The 17,745-nt window shown below is 42.5% G+C and overlaps 1 protein-coding gene across 2 annotated transcripts in view; it reads right to left on the reverse strand.

The window, feature by feature from the left end:
- Positions 1 to 17,745, reverse strand: part of LOC126272082 (ileal sodium/bile acid cotransporter-like) — a 230,355-nt gene that overhangs the window by 49,335 nt on the left and 163,275 nt on the right. Inside the window, exon 2 of one of the 2 annotated variants that reach the window (XM_049974655.1) lies at positions 7,559 to 7,790. In XM_049974655.1, coding sequence (XP_049830612.1) covers positions 7,559 to 7,790 — 232 coding nt within the window. Of the gene's footprint in view, positions 1 to 7,558; positions 7,812 to 17,745 lie in introns of both variants that reach the window. The other variant, XM_049974648.1, reaches the window with a different exon arrangement.

A 17,745-nucleotide genomic window follows, 5' to 3' on the forward strand; every position in this document is an offset into this window, starting at 1 on the left:
TTCTTTCCAGCATGTATACAACATATGAAGACATGCAGATTGGAAAGGTTAACACTATTTCAGTTCTGGGATTACAACTCGATAATAAATTCAGTTTAGACGGGAATACCACAGTATTGCTGAAGTGCCTGTATTTGCAGTGGGAATGATGTCAGTTGCAGGAGATATAAATATTATGTCATACTGGATCGAATTCTGGAAAAACTCATCAAACCAAGCAAAAGTTTTTAGGGTGCAAAGGCATGTTGTTGTTGTGGTCTTCAGTCCTGAGACTGGTTTGATACAGCTCTCCATGCTACTCTATCCTGTGCAAGCTTCTTCATCTCCCAGTACCCACTGCAACCTACATCCTTCTGAATCTGCGTAGTGTAGTCATCTCTTGGTCTTCCTCTACGATTTTTACCCTCCACACTGCACTCCAATACTAAATTGGTGATCCCTTGATGCCTCAGAACATGTCCTACCAACCGATCCCTTCTTCTGGTCAAGTTGTGCCACAAACTTCTCTTCTCCCCAATCCTATTCAATACTTCTTCATTGGTTATGTGATCTACCCATCTAATCTTCAGCATTCTTCTGTAGCACCACATTTCGAAAGCTTCTATTCTCTTCTTGTCCAAACTATTTATCGTCCATGTTTCACTTCCATACATGGCTACACTCCATACAAATACTTTCAGAAATGTCTTCCTGACACTTGAATCTATACTCGATGTTAACAAATTTCTCTTCTTCAGAAACGCTTTCCTTGTCATTGACAGTCTACATTTTATATCCTTTTTACTTCGACCATCACCAGTTATTTTGCTCCCCAAATAGCAAAACTCCTTTACTACTTTAAGTGTCTCATTTCCTAATCTAAAACCCTCAACATCACCCGACTTAATACGACTACATTCCATTACCCTAGTTTTGCTTTTGCTGATGTTCATCTTATATCCTCCTTTGAAGACACTATCCATTCCATTCAACTGCTTTTGTAAGTCCTTTGTTGTCTCTGGCAGAATTACAATGTCATCGGCGAAACTGAAAGTTTTTATTTCTTCTCCATGGATTTTAATACCTACTCCGAAATTTTCTTTTGTTTCCTTCATTGCTTGCTCAATATACAGATTGAATAACATTGGGGATAGGCTACAACCCTGTCTCACTCCCTTCCCAACCACAGCTTCCCTTTCATGTCCCTCGACTCTTATAACTGCCATCTGGTTTCTGTACAAATTGTAAATAGCCTTTCGCTCCCTGTATTTTACCCCTGCCACCTTCAGAATTTGAAAGAGAGTATTAAAATCAACATTGTCAAAAGCTCTCTCTAAGTCTACAAATGCTAGAAACGTATGTTTGCCCTTCCTCTATCTAGCTTCTAAGATAAGTCGTAGGGTCAGTATTGCCTCACGTGTTCCAACATTTCGACGAAATCCAAACTGATCTTTCCCGAGGTCGGACTCTACTAGTTTTTCCATTTGTCTGTAAAGAATTCGCTTTAGTATTTTGCAGCTGTGACTTATTAAACTGATAGTTCGGTAATTTTCACATCTGTCAACACCTGCTTTCTTTGGGATTGGAATTATTATATTCTTCTTGAAGTCTGAGGGTAATTTGCCTGTCTCATACATCTTGCTCACCAGATGGTAGAGTTTTGTCAGGACTGGCTCTCCCGAGGACGTCAGTAGTTCTAATGGAATGTTGTCTACTTCAGGGGCCTTGTTTCGACTCAGGTCTTTCAGTGCTCTGTCAAACTCTTCATGCAGTATCATATCTCCCATTTCATCTTCATCTACATCCTCTTCTATTTCCATAATATTGTCCTCAAGTACATCGCCCTTGTATAGACCCTCTATATACTCCTTCCACCTTTCTGCTTTCCCTTCTTTGCAAGGAACTGGGTTTCCATCTGAGCTCTTGATGTTCATACAAGTGGTTCTCTTATCTCCAAAGGTCTCTTTAATTTTCCTGTAAGCAGTATCTATGTTACCCCTAGTGAGATAAGCCTCTACATCCTTACATTTGTCCTCTAGCCATCCCTGCTTAGCCATTTTGCACTTCCTGTCGATCTCATTTTTGAGACGTCTGTATTCCTTTTTGCCTGCTTCATTTATTGCATTTTTATATTTTCTCCTTTCATCAATTAAATTCAATATTTCTTCTGTTACCCAAGGATTTCTACTAGCCCTCGTCTTTTTACCTCCTTGATCCTCTACTGCCTTCACTACTTCATCCCTCAAAGCTACCCATTCTTCTTCTACTGTATTTCTTTCCCCCATTCCTGTCAATTGTTCCCTTATGCTCTCCCTGAAACTCTGTACAACCTCTGGTTCTTTTAGTTTATCCAGGTCCCATCTCCTTAAATTTCCACCTTTTTTCAGTTTTTTCAGTTTTAATCTACAGGTCATAACCAATAGATTGTGGTCAGAGTCTACATCTGCCCCTGGAAATGTCTTACAATTTAAAACCTGGTTCCTAAATCTCTGTCTTACCATTATATAATCTATCTGAAACCTGTCAGTATCTCTAGGCTTCTTCCATGTATACAGCCTTCTTTTATGATTCTTGAACCAAGTGTTACCTATGATTAAGTAGTGCTCTGTGCAAAATTCTACAAGGCGGCTTCCTCTTTCATTTCTTTGCCCCAGTCCATATTCACCTACTATGATTCCTTCTCTCCCTTTTCCTACTACCGAATTCCAGTCACCCATGACTATTAAATTTTCGTCTCCCTTCACTATCTGAATAATTTCTTTTATTTGATCATACATTTCATCAATTTCTTCGTCATCTGCAGAGCTAGTTGGCATATAAACTTGTACTACTGTAGTATCTATCTTGGCCACAATAAAGTGTTCACTATAATAAGAATAATTTGTGGTGTAAATTCAAGAACATCATGTAGAAATATGTTCAAGGAACTTCATATTCTAACCACTGTTTCTCATTATATTTATTCCTTAATGAAATTTGTTGCAAGTAATATATTCTATTTCCAACCAACAGCTCACCACACAGTGTCAATATTAGGAATAATAACAATCTACACAAAGACCTAAAATCACTTACCTGGCTCCAAAATGGGGTCCAATATTTATAAACACCCATTTTCAATAAATTGCCAGCAACCATTAAAAACTTGGTTTCAGGGAAAGCACATTTAAACAGAGTTTGAAAGAGTTTTTGATGGCCACGTCCGTCTACTCTGTAGATGAATATCTTAACAGGGACTGTTAGATCACCTTATGTAAAAATGTCTGTTAGATTTCAGTTTTGATAACACTTGCCAACAACCGTCAAGATTAGGTATTCTGTGTATGATAAATTTATTAAAAATACATAACAATGTTTCAGTCTGTCTGTGCATTATTTCTGTAAACTTTAGCACTTCCATTGTACTGTAATGTATTCACTTATTTTGATCATCTCCTGACAAATAATCAAGGTAGTAGGTATTATGTTCAAATATTTTATGTATTTTATGTTATACTTTCTGTTATCTTCTACACCCAAGAGAATCATATCATTTTTGGGTTTATGAAGCGAAAACTGAATCTAATTTAATCTAAAACTTACTGTAGTTGACACAACGAGAAGTAGGGCAGCTGGAGTAGTCTATTTAAACTTTATAGGCAATTTTACAAACAAAAATTGAGGATCAGTGCCTCAAGTGAATATTCATTTCTTTGAATCTGAATTGCATAACTTATTGTTTGGAAATATTTATTATAAGCAGACAGAAGAAATAAAAGTATGATTAAATATTCAAGAAATGTATTCTCTTTACAATTTCTGTAATGGTACTTGAAGATTAGGCTAAAGAGTAAGATTTAAGTAGAATACATTTAGTGTACAAAAGAATCAAGTCCAAAATTTTACATTTCAAGTTAGTGAGACATGTAATACCAGTTAAATTTATTAACCTTCTTCAATATGAGAATATGTTATACAAAATTATTATATCATTCATGCATTTTAAAATGAGGTAAACTTGTTCTTTTACACTGCTAGCCATTAAAATTGCTACACCAAGAAGAAATGCAGATGGTAAACGGGTATTCATGGGACAAATATATTATACTGGAACTGCCATGTGATTACATTTTCACGCAATTTGGGTGCATAGATCCTGAGAAGTCAGTATCCAGAACAACCACCTCTGGCCGTAATAACGGCCTCGATACGCCTGGGCATTGAGTCAAACAAAGCTTGGATGGCGTGTACAGGTACAGCTGCCCATGCAGCTTCAACACGATACCACAATTCATCAAGAGTAGTGACTGGCGTATTATGACGAGCCAGTTGCTCGGTCACCACTGACCACACGTTTTCAACTTGTGAGAGATCTGGAGAATGTGCTGGCCAAGCAGCAGTCGAACATTTTATGTATCCACAAAGGCCTGTAGAGGACCTGCAACTTGAGGTCGTGCATTATCCTGCTGAAACGTAGGGTTTCGCAGGGATTGAATGTAGGGTAGAACCACGGGTCGTAACACATCTGAAATATAACGTCCAATGTTCAAAGTGCCGTCAATGCAAACAAAAGGTGACCGAGACGTGTAATCAATGGCACCCCATACCATCACGCCAGGCGATATGTCAGTACGGCGATGACGAATACACGCTTCCAGTGTGAGTTCACTGCTATATCGTCAAACACGGATGCGACCATCATGATGCTATAAACAGAAACTTGATTCATGACATTTTGCCATTCGTGCACACAGGTTCGTCGTTGAGTACACCATCGCAGGTGCTCCTGTCTGCGTTGCAGCGTCATAGGTACCTGCAGTCACGGTCTCTGAGCTGATAGTCCATGCTGCTGCAAACGTCGTCGAACTGTTCGTGCAGATGATTGTTGTCTTGCAATCGTCCCCTATCTGTTGACTCGGGGATCGAGACGTGGCTGCACGATCCGTTACAGCCATGCGGATAAGACGCCTGTCATCTCGACTGCTAGTTGGGATCCAGCACGGCGTTCCGTATTACCCTCCTGAACTCACCGATTCCGTATTCTGCTAACAGTCATTGGATGTCGACCAACGCGAGCAGCAATGTGGCGATGCGATAAACCGCAATCGCGATAGGCTACAATCCGACCTTTATCAAAGTCGGAAACGTCATGGTACGCATTTCTCCGCCTTACACGAGGCATCACAACAACGTTTCACCAGGCAACGCCGGTCAACAGCTGTTTGTGCATGAGAAATCGATTGGAAAACTTCCTCATGTCAGCACGTTGTAGGTGTCGCCACCTGCGCCAACCTTGTGTGAATGCTCTGAAAAGCTAATCTTTTGCATATCACAGCGTCTTCTTCCTGTCGGTTAAATTTCGCATGTGTAGCAGATCATCTTCGTGGTGTAGCAATTTTAAAGGCCAGTAGTGTAGTTAATTACTCAGCAAAAATTTCATGTCTACTTTTCTCAGAACTTTCTTATTTTGCCTTCATTCACTCGTGCTCTGTACGTTCCATATGTGTAATTACTTCATACTGTTTGACACAGAACCCTAAGACCTCAGGTTATTACACGAATTCATTATCCTATGAGCTGTGTAACATTTTTCAACTAACATTAAATCGTACACCTCGTTCAGACGCGTGGTCATTGTGAGACTGTTGATCACCTACAATCACTGCAGGTTGGGGACCATTCCTACAAGAGAGTGCAAGAATTCAAATACCTAGGGGCACTTTTCACGGAGAACTCGTCATGTGAAGCAGAGATCAATGCCAGAATACAAGCAGGAAACCGATCTTACCGCAGCCTAGCTAAACTGCTTCGGTCCAGATATCTCTCCAGACAGTTCAAGATTCGACTGTACAAAACCCTGGTCCAGCCTGTTGTTCTATTTGGCTGTGAGACATGGAGTATCCGGAAACAGGACTTCCATAAGCTCCTTGTTTTTGAGAGAAAAGTGCTTCGGAAGATCTTCGGTCCGACAGGGGAATGGAGGCTCAGATGCATCTACATCTACATCTACATCCAAGCCACCTGACGGTGTGTGGCGGAGGGAACCTTGAGTACCTCTATCGGTTCTCCCTTCTATTCCAGTCTCGTATTGTTCGTGGAAAGAAGGATTGTCGGTATGCTTCTGTGTGGGCTCTAATCTCTCTAATTTTATCCTCATGGTCTCTTCGCGAGATATACATAGGAGGGAGCAATATACTGCTTGACTCCTCGGTGAAGGTATGTTCTCTAAACTTCAACAAAAGCCCATAACGAGCTACTGAGCGTATCTCTTGCAGAGTCTTCCACTGGAGTTTATCTATCATCTCCGTAACGCTTTCGCGATTACTAAATGATCCTGTAACGAAGCGCGCTGCTCCCGTTGGATCTTAGCTATCTCTTCTATCAACCATATCTGGTACGGATCCCACACTGCTGAGCAGTACTCAAGCACTGGGTGAACAAGCGTACTGTAACCTACTTCCTTTGTTTTCGGATTGCATTTCCTTAGGATTCTTCCAATGAATCTCAGTCTGGCATCTGCTTTACCGACGATCAACTTTATATGATCATTCCATTTTAAATCACTCCCAGATAATTTATGGAATTAACTGCTTTCATTTGCTGACCTACTATATTGTAGCTAAATGATATGGGATCTTTCTTTCTATGTATTCGCAGCACATTGCACTTGTCTACATTGAAATTCAATTGAAATTCCTTGCACCATGCGTCAATTCGCTGCAGATCCTCCTGCATTTCAGAACAATTTTCCATTGTTGCTATCTCGCGATATACCACCGCATCATCCGCAAAAAGCCTCAATGAACTTCAAATGTCATCCACAAGGTCATTTATTATATTGTGAATAGCAACGGTCGCACGACAGTCCCCTGCGGCACACCTGAAATCACTCTTACCTCGGAAGACCTCTCTCCATTGAGAACTACATGCTGCGTTCTGTTATCTAGGAACTATTAAATCCAATCACACAATTGGTATGATAGTCCATATGCTCTTACTTTGTTCATTAAAGGACTGTGGGGAACTGTATCGAACGCCTTGCGGAAGTCAAGAGCTTGAGCTTGAGAAACTATATCAGCAGCCCAACATAGCTGGAACTGTCAAAGCCAAACGAAGGCAGTGGGCCGGCCATGTGGCCCGGTTGGAGGATCACAGATGGTCTCGGAAGCTCCTGGATTTCACCCCTACAGAAAGAGACCGCCAGGCAGACCCAAGAAGCGTTGGAGGAATGGACTCCATGAAGATTTAAACCGAGTGTCAATAGATGTGAACGGATGGCGGATAGCAGCAATGGACAGAATACAGTGGAGGAGGAAACTTGTAGATGTGTGCGGTCCACTGGGCCTGATCACGTAGTAGTAGCAGCAGAATTAAAATTTACAGTTGAACGTGAGCTCCGAACTATGGTACGGCTCGGCATTTTCATATCAACTGATATTGCCAAGACGAAAGAAGAGGTAAAGATCAGATAAAATCCTAGCAACGGCAGGGGATCAAACCCGTGACCATCGTCTCTGTAGTCCGGCATTTTACAAACTGAGGCATCGGGAAGCACGTGTGTCAGGAGAGAGAGAAACAGCAGGTAGCGGTAGCGGTGTACCTTGGCGATGTGTGGGTCGCGGCTGGCCACGGTGACGACGCCCCAGCGGCGGTCGGCATCGCTGAGGTCGCTGGTGTTGAAGTCTACCCGCGTGCTGGAGTCGGAGGGCAGCTGCCCCACCAGCTCCGGGAAGAACTGCACCTGCCAGTCCCAGCCTGAGCCTGAGTCTGAGGCGTCTGGGGTCTGGCCGGCCGCCAGGCAGCCCGCCCACGCCAGCAACAGCGGCAGCCAGCTCCGGGGCAAGCAGCACACACTGCAGTCAGGCAGCCAGTGTTGCGGATAGCGAAACACGCCATAACAGTCTTTTATAACTAACAAATATGTTATTCAATACGATTTTAAGCAAGCAGTAAAGGACACAAAAGAAAAATTCCGAGTAGGTATTAAAAGCCACGGAGAAGAAATAAAAACTTTGAGGTTCGCCCATGACATTGTAATTCTGTCAGAGACAGCAAAGGCCCTGGAAGAGCAGCTCAACGGAATGAACAGTGTCTTCAAAGGATGATATAAGATGAACATCAACAAAAGCGAAACAAGGATAATGGAATGTAGACGAATAAAGTCGGGTGATGCTGAGGGAATTAAATTAGGAAATGACACACTTAAAGTAGTAAAGGAGTTTTGCTATTTGGGGAGCAAAATAACTGATGATGGTCGAAGTAGAGTGGATATAAAATGTAGACTGGCAATGGCAAGGAAAGCGTTTCTGAAGAAGAGAAATTTGTTAACATCGAGTATAGATTTAAGGGGGTTAGGACGTCAAACGGGCCGACTTGGAGCAGGAGAGGCACCACAGGACATTTTAATTTCCACTGTCTATACTTTTACAAGTAAATTCATTAAACTTTGTCAGCATGACCAGGAAGGATTCAGGATTCACACTCGTAGCAGCGGAAGTTCAAAAACATAACAAAATAATTCTTTTTACATGTGAAATTTCATCATTTTTTCACTTACTATTGGCTGCATTTGTTGCTATAGGTACACTTTTCTTCATAAGTAAGAGAGATTCTTCGATGAATTTTGCACAGCATACAAACCATGCTTACAGGTATCTGAAACTCTACAATCTATTTAATTTACGAAAAAATGAATGACCTGTTATGTTTTAAACTTTATGTTTAGAAAAAAATCAATTTTTGTAGTCAATTATCTCAATGTTTACCACAGTTGTTAATAGACTTGGAAAATTCTAGAGTTTCATACACCTGTAAGTATGGTTTGTATGCTGTGCAAAATTCATCAAACACTCTCTCTTACTTGTGAAGAAAAATGTACCTATAGCAACAAATGCAGCCAACAGTAAGTGAAAAAATGACGAAATTTCATATCTAAAAAAATTATTTTGTTATGTTCTTGCACTTCCACTGCCCTGAGTGTGAATCGTGAATCCTTCCTGGTCGTGCTGACAAAATTTTATGAATTTATTTGTAAAGGTATAGACAGTAGAAAATAAAATGTCCTGTGGTGCCTCTCCTGCTCCAAGTCGGCCCGTTTGGCGTCCTACCCTCCTTAAGTGTCAGGAACTCGTTGCTGAAAGTGTTTGAATGGAGTGTAGCCATGTATGGAAGTGAAACATGGTCGATTTATAGTTTGGACAAGAAGAGAATAGAAGCTTTCGAAATGTGGTGCTACAGAAGAATGCTGAAGATTAGATGGGTAGATCACATAAGTAATGAGGAGGTATTGAATAGGATTGGGGAGAAGAGAAGTTTGTGGCACAACTTGACTAGAAGAAGGGATCGGTTGGTAGGACATGTTCTGAGGCATCAAGAGATCGCTAATTTAGTATTGGAGGGCAGCGTGAAGGGTAAAAATCGTAGAGGGAGACCAACAGATAAATACACTAAGCAGATTCAGAATGATGTAGGTTGCAGTAGTTACTGGGAGATGAAGAAGCTGGCACAGGATAGAGTAGTATGGAGAGCTGCATCAAACTAATCTCAGGACTGAAGACCACAACAGCAACAACAACAAAATTTCGTAAATTTTTGCAATATTAGTTGCTTTCTTACTTTTGCAGATTATGTTATCAATCCGATATCAGCAATAAGTATAAATTTCAGTAGAATGTATAATTTGCAAGCAAGATTTCGAAAACGACAGTGTGAATCAAATGTGAACATTCCTGCTTTCACTACTTACGATTTTTCCGACAAAAGCTAACTAAACAGTTCAGATATATCTTATAATGGGAAACCGTGTCATTGATAGGAATAAAATACAAAAATTAATTAATAAATTAGTAAAACTTTTGTAATACACATCGTTCAACATAAAGTAAAAATCTAACAGAAACAAAACGTATCTACAACATTGCTGACGCATTTGTGAGATGATGATGTAGATGAGATGATTCAAATAACCGATGTGTAGTTGTAATTCCATTTATTTCGTAAAAACAACAATATACCTCGTTTAGTTGCCGGCTATATAAGCATGAGCTGCGCAAGCAGCGGTACCACTAAGTTCTGCATTACATTGAGGCCTATAAAACTGTTATATTCCGAATGTCAAGATATCAGAAAAGCGCTTAAACTTGAGAAGTTCACGTGAAAAAGTGTGTTTTACATAATTCACTCACAAAAATCAACTCCTGCTATTTCACACCACTAATTACGCAGGCCAGCGATTAGCCGTTGGACACCTCTGTTTAGTGGAGAACAAATTACAATAGCTGAGAATTATGCAGCCAGTTAAGTGAATATCGCAATGCCAATTAAAAATTTACGCCACATACACTCACTAAAAACGTTTTGTCACTTTAAGTAAATTTATATTTTGCATTTGGCTGTTGGTTGGTTGGTTTAGGGAAGGAGACCAGACAGCGTGGTCATCGGTCTCAGCGGATTAGCGAAGGATGGGGAAGGAAGTCGGCCGTGCCCTTTCATAGGAACCATCCCGGCATTAGCCTGGAGTGATTTAGGGAAATCACGGAAAACCTAAATCAGGATGGCCGGACGCGGGATTGAACCGTCGTCCTCCCGAATGCGAGTCCAGTGTCTAACCACAATTAGCTATTGAAACCCCGATTGTTGCTGTAGGCCATTTTCACAACACTCAGAACGTATTGCAAAACTCTAATCATTCGTATCGGCCCCACAAAAATTAAACGGAACTAAATGTGGCTCTACACGGCCTTGGGCTCGAAAGACGGTTGTCAAGTGCATTAGTCATGTGAAAATATACCGTAAGTCACTTGAGAGTTCACACTGAGATGACGAAATTCACGAGACACCTCCTAATATCGTGTCGGACGTCCTTTTGCCCGGCGTAGTGCAGCAGCTCAATGTGAGACGGACTCATCAAGTCACTGGAAATCCCCAGCAAAAATACCGCGCCATGACGCCACTACAGCCGTCGATAATTGCAAAAGTGTTTCCTGCACAGGATTTTGTGCGCGAACTGACCTCTCGAATATGTCATATGACTGTTCGATGGGGGTTCATTTCGGGTGACCTGGGTGGTTAAATCATTCGCTATAATTGTCCAGGATGTTCTTCAAACCAATCGCAAACAATTGTCGCCCGATGAAATGGCACATTTTCATCCATAAAAATACCATTGTCGTTTGGGAACATCAAGATTAGAATAGCTAAAAATGGCCCCCCAAATAGCCGAACATAAGCATTTCCGGTGAACGATCGGTTGAGTGGACCAGTGAACCCAGTCCATACGGTGTAAACACAGCCCACACAATTATGGAGCCACCAGCTTGCACAGCGCCCTGTTGACAACTTGGGTCCTTGGTTTTATGTGATCTGCGCCACATCTGAACCCTACAATCCGCACTTACCACTTGAAATCGGGACTCATCTGATCAGGCTACGGTTTTTCAGTCATCTAGTGTCCAACCGATAGGGTCACGAACCCAGGACAGGCGTTCAAGGCGATGTCAGGCTATTAGCAAAAGCACTCGCGTCGACGTCTGCTGTCATAGCGGATTAACGCCACATTTCGCCACCCTGTGCTAACGGATACGTTCGTCGTACGTCCCACATTGACTGTTGCGGTTATTTCACGCAGTGCTGCTTGTTGGTCAGCACTGGCAACTCTACTCAAACGCCGCTGCTCTTTGTCGTTAAGTGAAGGCCATCGGCCACTGCGTTATCCGTGGTGAGAAGTAATACCTCAATCTGATGTTCTTGGCACACTCTTAACAGGGTGGATCGCAGAATATTGAATACACTAAGGATTTTCGAAATGGAATGACCTATTCGTCTAGCTCCAACTACCACTTTGCGCTCAAAGTCTGTTAATTCTCATCGTTTTGTCATAATCATGTCGGAAACTTTTTCACATGTGTCACTTGAGTACGAATGACAGCTCCACCAATACACTTCTCTCTTATAACTTGTGTGCGCAATATTACCGACATCTGTATACGCGCATGCTGCTATCCCATGATCTTCGCCACCTCAGTGTATAGTATATACTGCCTAATCTGAGTACTTTTGTGCTGAATAAATGCAGGGTGTGTCTTCTTTTACATCTACATACATAAATAATCCACAAGCCACCGCATGGTGTCTGGTGCAGAGTATCTTTCCTTTCCTGCTCTTCTCGAAAACAGAGTGGATGGAAAAACAACGGTCTATACTCCTCCGAGCGAGCCCTAATTTCTCTTATTTCCGTGGTCCTTATGCGAAATGTAGTAGACTCGTTCTGCAGCCAGTGACGAATGCTGGTTCCCTAAATTTTCTAAATAGAATAACGTCGACTTCTCTCCAGCAATCCCCGTTTCAATTCATGAAGCACCTACGTAACACTGAACCTACCGGTAACAAATCTAGTGGCTCGCCTTCGAATTGTCTTGCTGTAATCTGATGTGGCGGGATCCTGAACACTCAATCAGTACTCAAGAATGCGTCACACTAGCGTTCTGTACACAGTGTGCCTTCTAGACGAGCCACACCTTCCTAAAATTATACCAATAAATCGAAGTCAACCACTCGTCTTCCATACCACCGTCCTTATCGTTTCATTCCCTGTGGCTTCGCAACGTTATGCCTAGATATTTAATCAACGTGACTGTCAAACAGTACACTATCAATATTCTATCTGAACGTTACGAGATATTTTTTTCCTATTCACCTGCATTAACTTACATTATTCTACATTTAGAGCAAGCTGTCTACTCATCGCACCAACTAGGAATTTTGCCTACATCATCCTGTACCCTCCCCAGTAGTCACTCAACGTCGACATCTTCTCGTACACCACAGCATCAACAGCAAACAGCCGCAGATTGCTGCTCACCCTGTCCGTCACCATGTCTTGTCACAAGGCTGAAGACTTTGCTATGTGCAGTGCATTTTAGAAGATATTTCGTTTATACACTACTGCCCATTAAAATTGCTACATCAAGACGAAATGCAGATGATAAACGGGTATTCATTGGACAAATATATTATAATAGAATTAACATGTGATTACATTTTCACACAGTTTGGATGCATAGATCCTGAGAAATCAGTACCCAGAACAACCACCTCTGGCCGTAATAACGGCCTTGATACGCCTGGGCATTGAGTCAAACAGAGCTTGGATGGCGTGGTACAGCTGCCCATGCAGCTTCAATACGATACCACAGTTCATCAAGAGTAGTGACTGGCGTATTGTGAAGAGCCAGTTGCTCGGTCACCATTGACCAGACGTTTCCAACTGGTGAGAGATCTGGAGAATGTGCGAGCCAGGGCAGCAGTCGAACATTTTCGTATCCAGAAAGGCCCGTACGGGACCCGAAACATGCGATCGTACATTATCCTGCTGAAATGTAGGGTTTCGCAGGGATCGAATGAAGGGTAGAGCCACGAGTCGGAACACATCTGAAATGTAACGGACACTGTCCAAATTGCCGTCAATACGAACAATAAGTGACCGAGACGTGTAACCAATGGCACACCATACCATCACGCCGGGTGATACGCCAGTATGGCGATGACGAATACACGCTTCCAGTGTGAGTTCACTGCTATATCGTCAAACACGGATGCGACCATCATGATGCTGTAAACAGAACCTGGATTCATCCGAAAAAATCACGTTTTGCCATTCGTGCACTCAGGTTCGTCGTTGAGTACACCATCGCAGGCGCTCCTGTCTGTGATGCAGCGTCAAGGGTAACCGCAGCCATGGTCTCCGAGCTGATAGTCCATGCTGTTGCAAACGTCGTCGAACTGTTCGTGCAGATGGTCGTTGTCTTGCAAACGTCCCCATCTGTTGACTCAGGGACCGAGACGTGGCTGCACGATCCGTTACAGCCATGTGGATAAGATGCCTGTCATGTCGACAGCTAGTGATACGAGGCCGTTGGGATCCAGCACGGCGTTCCGTATTACCCTCCTGAACTCACCGATTCCGTATTCTGCTAACAGTCATTGGATCTCGACCAACGCGAGCAGCAATGTCGCGATACGATAAACCGCAATCGCGATTCGCTACAATCCGACCTTTATGAAAGTCGGAAACGTCATGGTACGCATTTCTCCTCCTTACACGAGGCATCATAACAACGTTTCACCAGGCAACGCCGGTCAACTACTGTTTGAGTATGAGAAATCGGTTGGAAACCATTTACATGTCAGCACGTTGTAGGCGTCGCCACCTGCGCCAACCTTGTGTGAATGCTCTGAAAAGCTAATCATTTGCATATCACAGCATCTTCATCCTGTCGGTTAAATTTCGCGTCTGTAGCACATCTGCGTGGTGTAGCAATTTTAATGGCCAGTAGTTTATATATAAAAGCGTGTCTTACTAAGGAGTGGAGAAAATCCGTGACAATTATCACCGGTTTCGAGGGTTACTGAGAATCTTCGTATTTTTTTATACAAATAATTGACATGTTTGCACGTAGGCTTTCACAGGAAGAGTCAGTTGACGTAAAAAGTTTCTCTGTATGGCACCGCGTCATATTGCAGCCTAACGTAACTGTCACCGGATGAAACCGACTTTGGCCGTGGCTCCTGTGGCCTACTTCTTCTTGGTCTGCTGCTGCGCTGTGTTCTCGAGTAAAAGACAATGCTGAGTTGGATCCTACGCGACTAATTCAAAACACACATACGAAGAGAAACCACTTCCTCGATACCCATCGTAGTTTAACATGAAATAGTCGGTTTCAGGTGCGTACACAGTGTTCATTAAATTCGTAATGTACAAAGAATAACATGACCGGTGGCGTAAAGGAGTGGATGGCTGAACATTAGTAGTGTTGCCCTCTGCATCAACATCTACATCCACACTCTGTGAATCATTGAGAAGTGTATGACAGACGGTACTTCCCGTTGTATCTCGCATGAAGGCCGGCCCAGATGCAACTATCTGCATGCCCAAATCACATTCGCCGCAAATCAATCAAAATGTGTTAAAGTAGCTATTTGTTCAGTCTAGTGTTTCTGCCCTCCATTTGCAAGCTGAATCCTAAAATGGGTGATAAGCACAAGTGCTTTAGAGCAGCATTTACCATACTGTGTACCGCAGAACACAGCTGTTCCAATGCGAGCGAATAACTGCTCCGTGAGAGAGTATTAATAACATTTGAACAATACTAGCTATTTTTTTAAAATTGTATTATGATTTCTGTGCTATTGGTGGTGATTTAAAATTGAAGTAATCACTGAATAAGTTTTTCTCATTTTTTAAAATTTGATTAACCTTCAAAATGAACTAGATGTTCGATCAGAGTACCAAGATGCTCAAAGTGTTCCGCCAGAAGAAAATTTTGGGAGCCTCTGCTCTAGAGAGTTCATTGCTGAATTTATTGAAAAAAAAAAAAAAAGAAAGAAGCACCCAGAATGGAAGGAGGAAACGAAAACAAACTCCACGGCTTGAAGGTGTATGTGATGTTATTTCAGTGATTACAATATCGATTCAAATTTACAAAAAACTTTTCAGTATTTTACCACTCATTCAGTTGAGAATGGTTTCATGAAGCTGTTGTATCCTCTCTTGAAGGAAGCTGCCTACAATTGTTGTAATTGGTGTTTAATATCCTGGATACTGGAAAGTTCCAGCTGGTACCACACACATTCTTCTAGGGACAAATCTGGGGGTCTTGTCGGCCACGGGAGTACAGCCTCATCCAGACAGTTCATAGACACACATGCCGCGTGTGAATGAGCATTTGCCTATTGAAAAATGGTATCGCAATACTATGTGAGGTAACAGACGAGTTGCGGCGCCTTTAAGTTCAGAGTCGGCGGCCACCGCTTGGGCCGCTGGGCAAGCCGCGGCTCGTTAGCAACCGCATGATGGCGCACAACGGCAGGACCACGTGGCTGGGAATTCCATGGTGACGCTATGTCGGTGAAGAGACACGCCGGGAGTGCCAAAGACGGCAAATTTTGTGAAACCATCAAATTTCGTACAGAAATTAATAGTAGCCAGGTGAACCTCAAAAAGAAACATGTACATTACTATTAACTGCACGATGATTCTGATGGTGTAATCAGATTTTCAATATCTTTATTAGTTTAAAATTTAGTATCTGACAGTAAATTATACAGGGTGAAAAGTATTTAAACCGACAAACTCTGGGAGGTTGTAGGGGACATAAAAACAAATATTTTTCCCTAATATCTTTTTTTCCTATGAGGATTATTTACACCAGTGGAGGTCATATTACGTTCTTCAGTTGTTAGAGGCCGTATTACGGTTGTTAGAGGGCGTATTACGCTCTTCAGTTGTAGGCAACTGCTGTCCACCAGTGTAGTAGTGCATTGTCTCTGTTTACTAATGGATCGATACATCTGGAGTGAGTACGCTGATATGGTTGGTGAGTACCACGTAACACACCACAACGGACGAGCTGTGCAGCGGGTTTATCAACAACAATATCCTAATCGCCGTATCCCGCATCATACGACCTTTGCTACTGTGTGCCAACGTCTGCGTGAGACCGGGTCATTTAGCAGATTACCTGGATAGGGACGGCGTCGCACAGCAAGAACGCTGCAATTTGAGGAAGTTGCTGGAAGACGTCCCGCTCTCTACAAGACAACACATGTGGTTCCAACATGACGGGGCGCCGGCACATTTCAGTCGTCGTGTGCGTCGATTCCTGGACCGACGGTTCCCAGAAACGTGGATTGGCAGAGGTGGTCCTGTATCATGGCCTGCTCGATCCCCAAATATGTCCGCTCTGGACTTTTTTGTATGGGCAGAGATGCGCAACCTTGTTTAGGCAACGCCTGCTGCATCAGAAGAGGATCTGGTTGCCCGGATAGTAGCAGCAGCAGGAACAATTCAGGATACTCCTGGGGTTTTTGCCCGTGTCAGACAGAACATGATCCAACGGTTTAACCTTTGTTTACGTGTCAATGGAGGCATTTTTGAAAATCCACTGTAATTGAAATTGGGTTGTGTTAATGTGTTGTCTCTTGGTCATAAAAAAATGGAAAAGTGTTTGTTGGTTTGATTAATTTACCGCCAGATAAATCTTCCTCCACCGGTTTAAATACTCCTTATAGGAAAAAATGACATTAGGGAAAAATATTTCTTTTGATGTCCCCTACAACCTCCCAGAGTTTGTCGGTTTAAACACTTTTCGCGTCAGGCTATAAGTACTCCCCAGTTACACGAAAAAACGGTAGCAGCATGCTTATAAATATATTTATTCATCTATGTCTTTGTTTATATCCGATATATACTATTCATGAATAAATTGGTTAAATATTTACTGTGTTTTAGAAAGCACAGACACTAGGCTACTGGACTACCTTTTGTTACTATTCCTTTGATATATGTTTATTTAACTTGTTTATGTATTTAATAGTGTGTTTATGGTCCAGCCGTAGGAATATTTATTTAATTTCAAGTATTTAAATGTAAATCCAGTATTTCTTATGCGCTTAAATATGTTTGTGAGTGTACGTTATTTTGGAGACATGGAGGGAGCGCTCTAGCCAATCACAGCGCTCGTTAATGGTGAGACTGTATGTGAGTGGGGAAGGAGGTTTGTCGAAAGAGGACATGGGGGTAGTTCTGGAGAGAGCGGCGCGAGGGACAGCCGCACAGGACGGGAAAAGGGCTGGACGCGACGGCGCGACAGTCGCGGGAGACTTGGAGAGTGTGGAGCGGTTTGCGCGTGGTCGCGGAGGGTAGAAACATGTCGGAGTGCGGACTTGTGGGATTTCCGTGGTCGTAGTGTGCGTTTAGAAGTGAATTTCTCGCGAGCAATGTTGTCGTTC

Source organism: Schistocerca gregaria, chromosome 1 (assembly GCF_023897955.1).
Source record: "Schistocerca gregaria isolate iqSchGreg1 chromosome 1, iqSchGreg1.2, whole genome shotgun sequence".
Taxonomy (NCBI): Eukaryota; Metazoa; Arthropoda; class Insecta; order Orthoptera; family Acrididae; genus Schistocerca; species Schistocerca gregaria.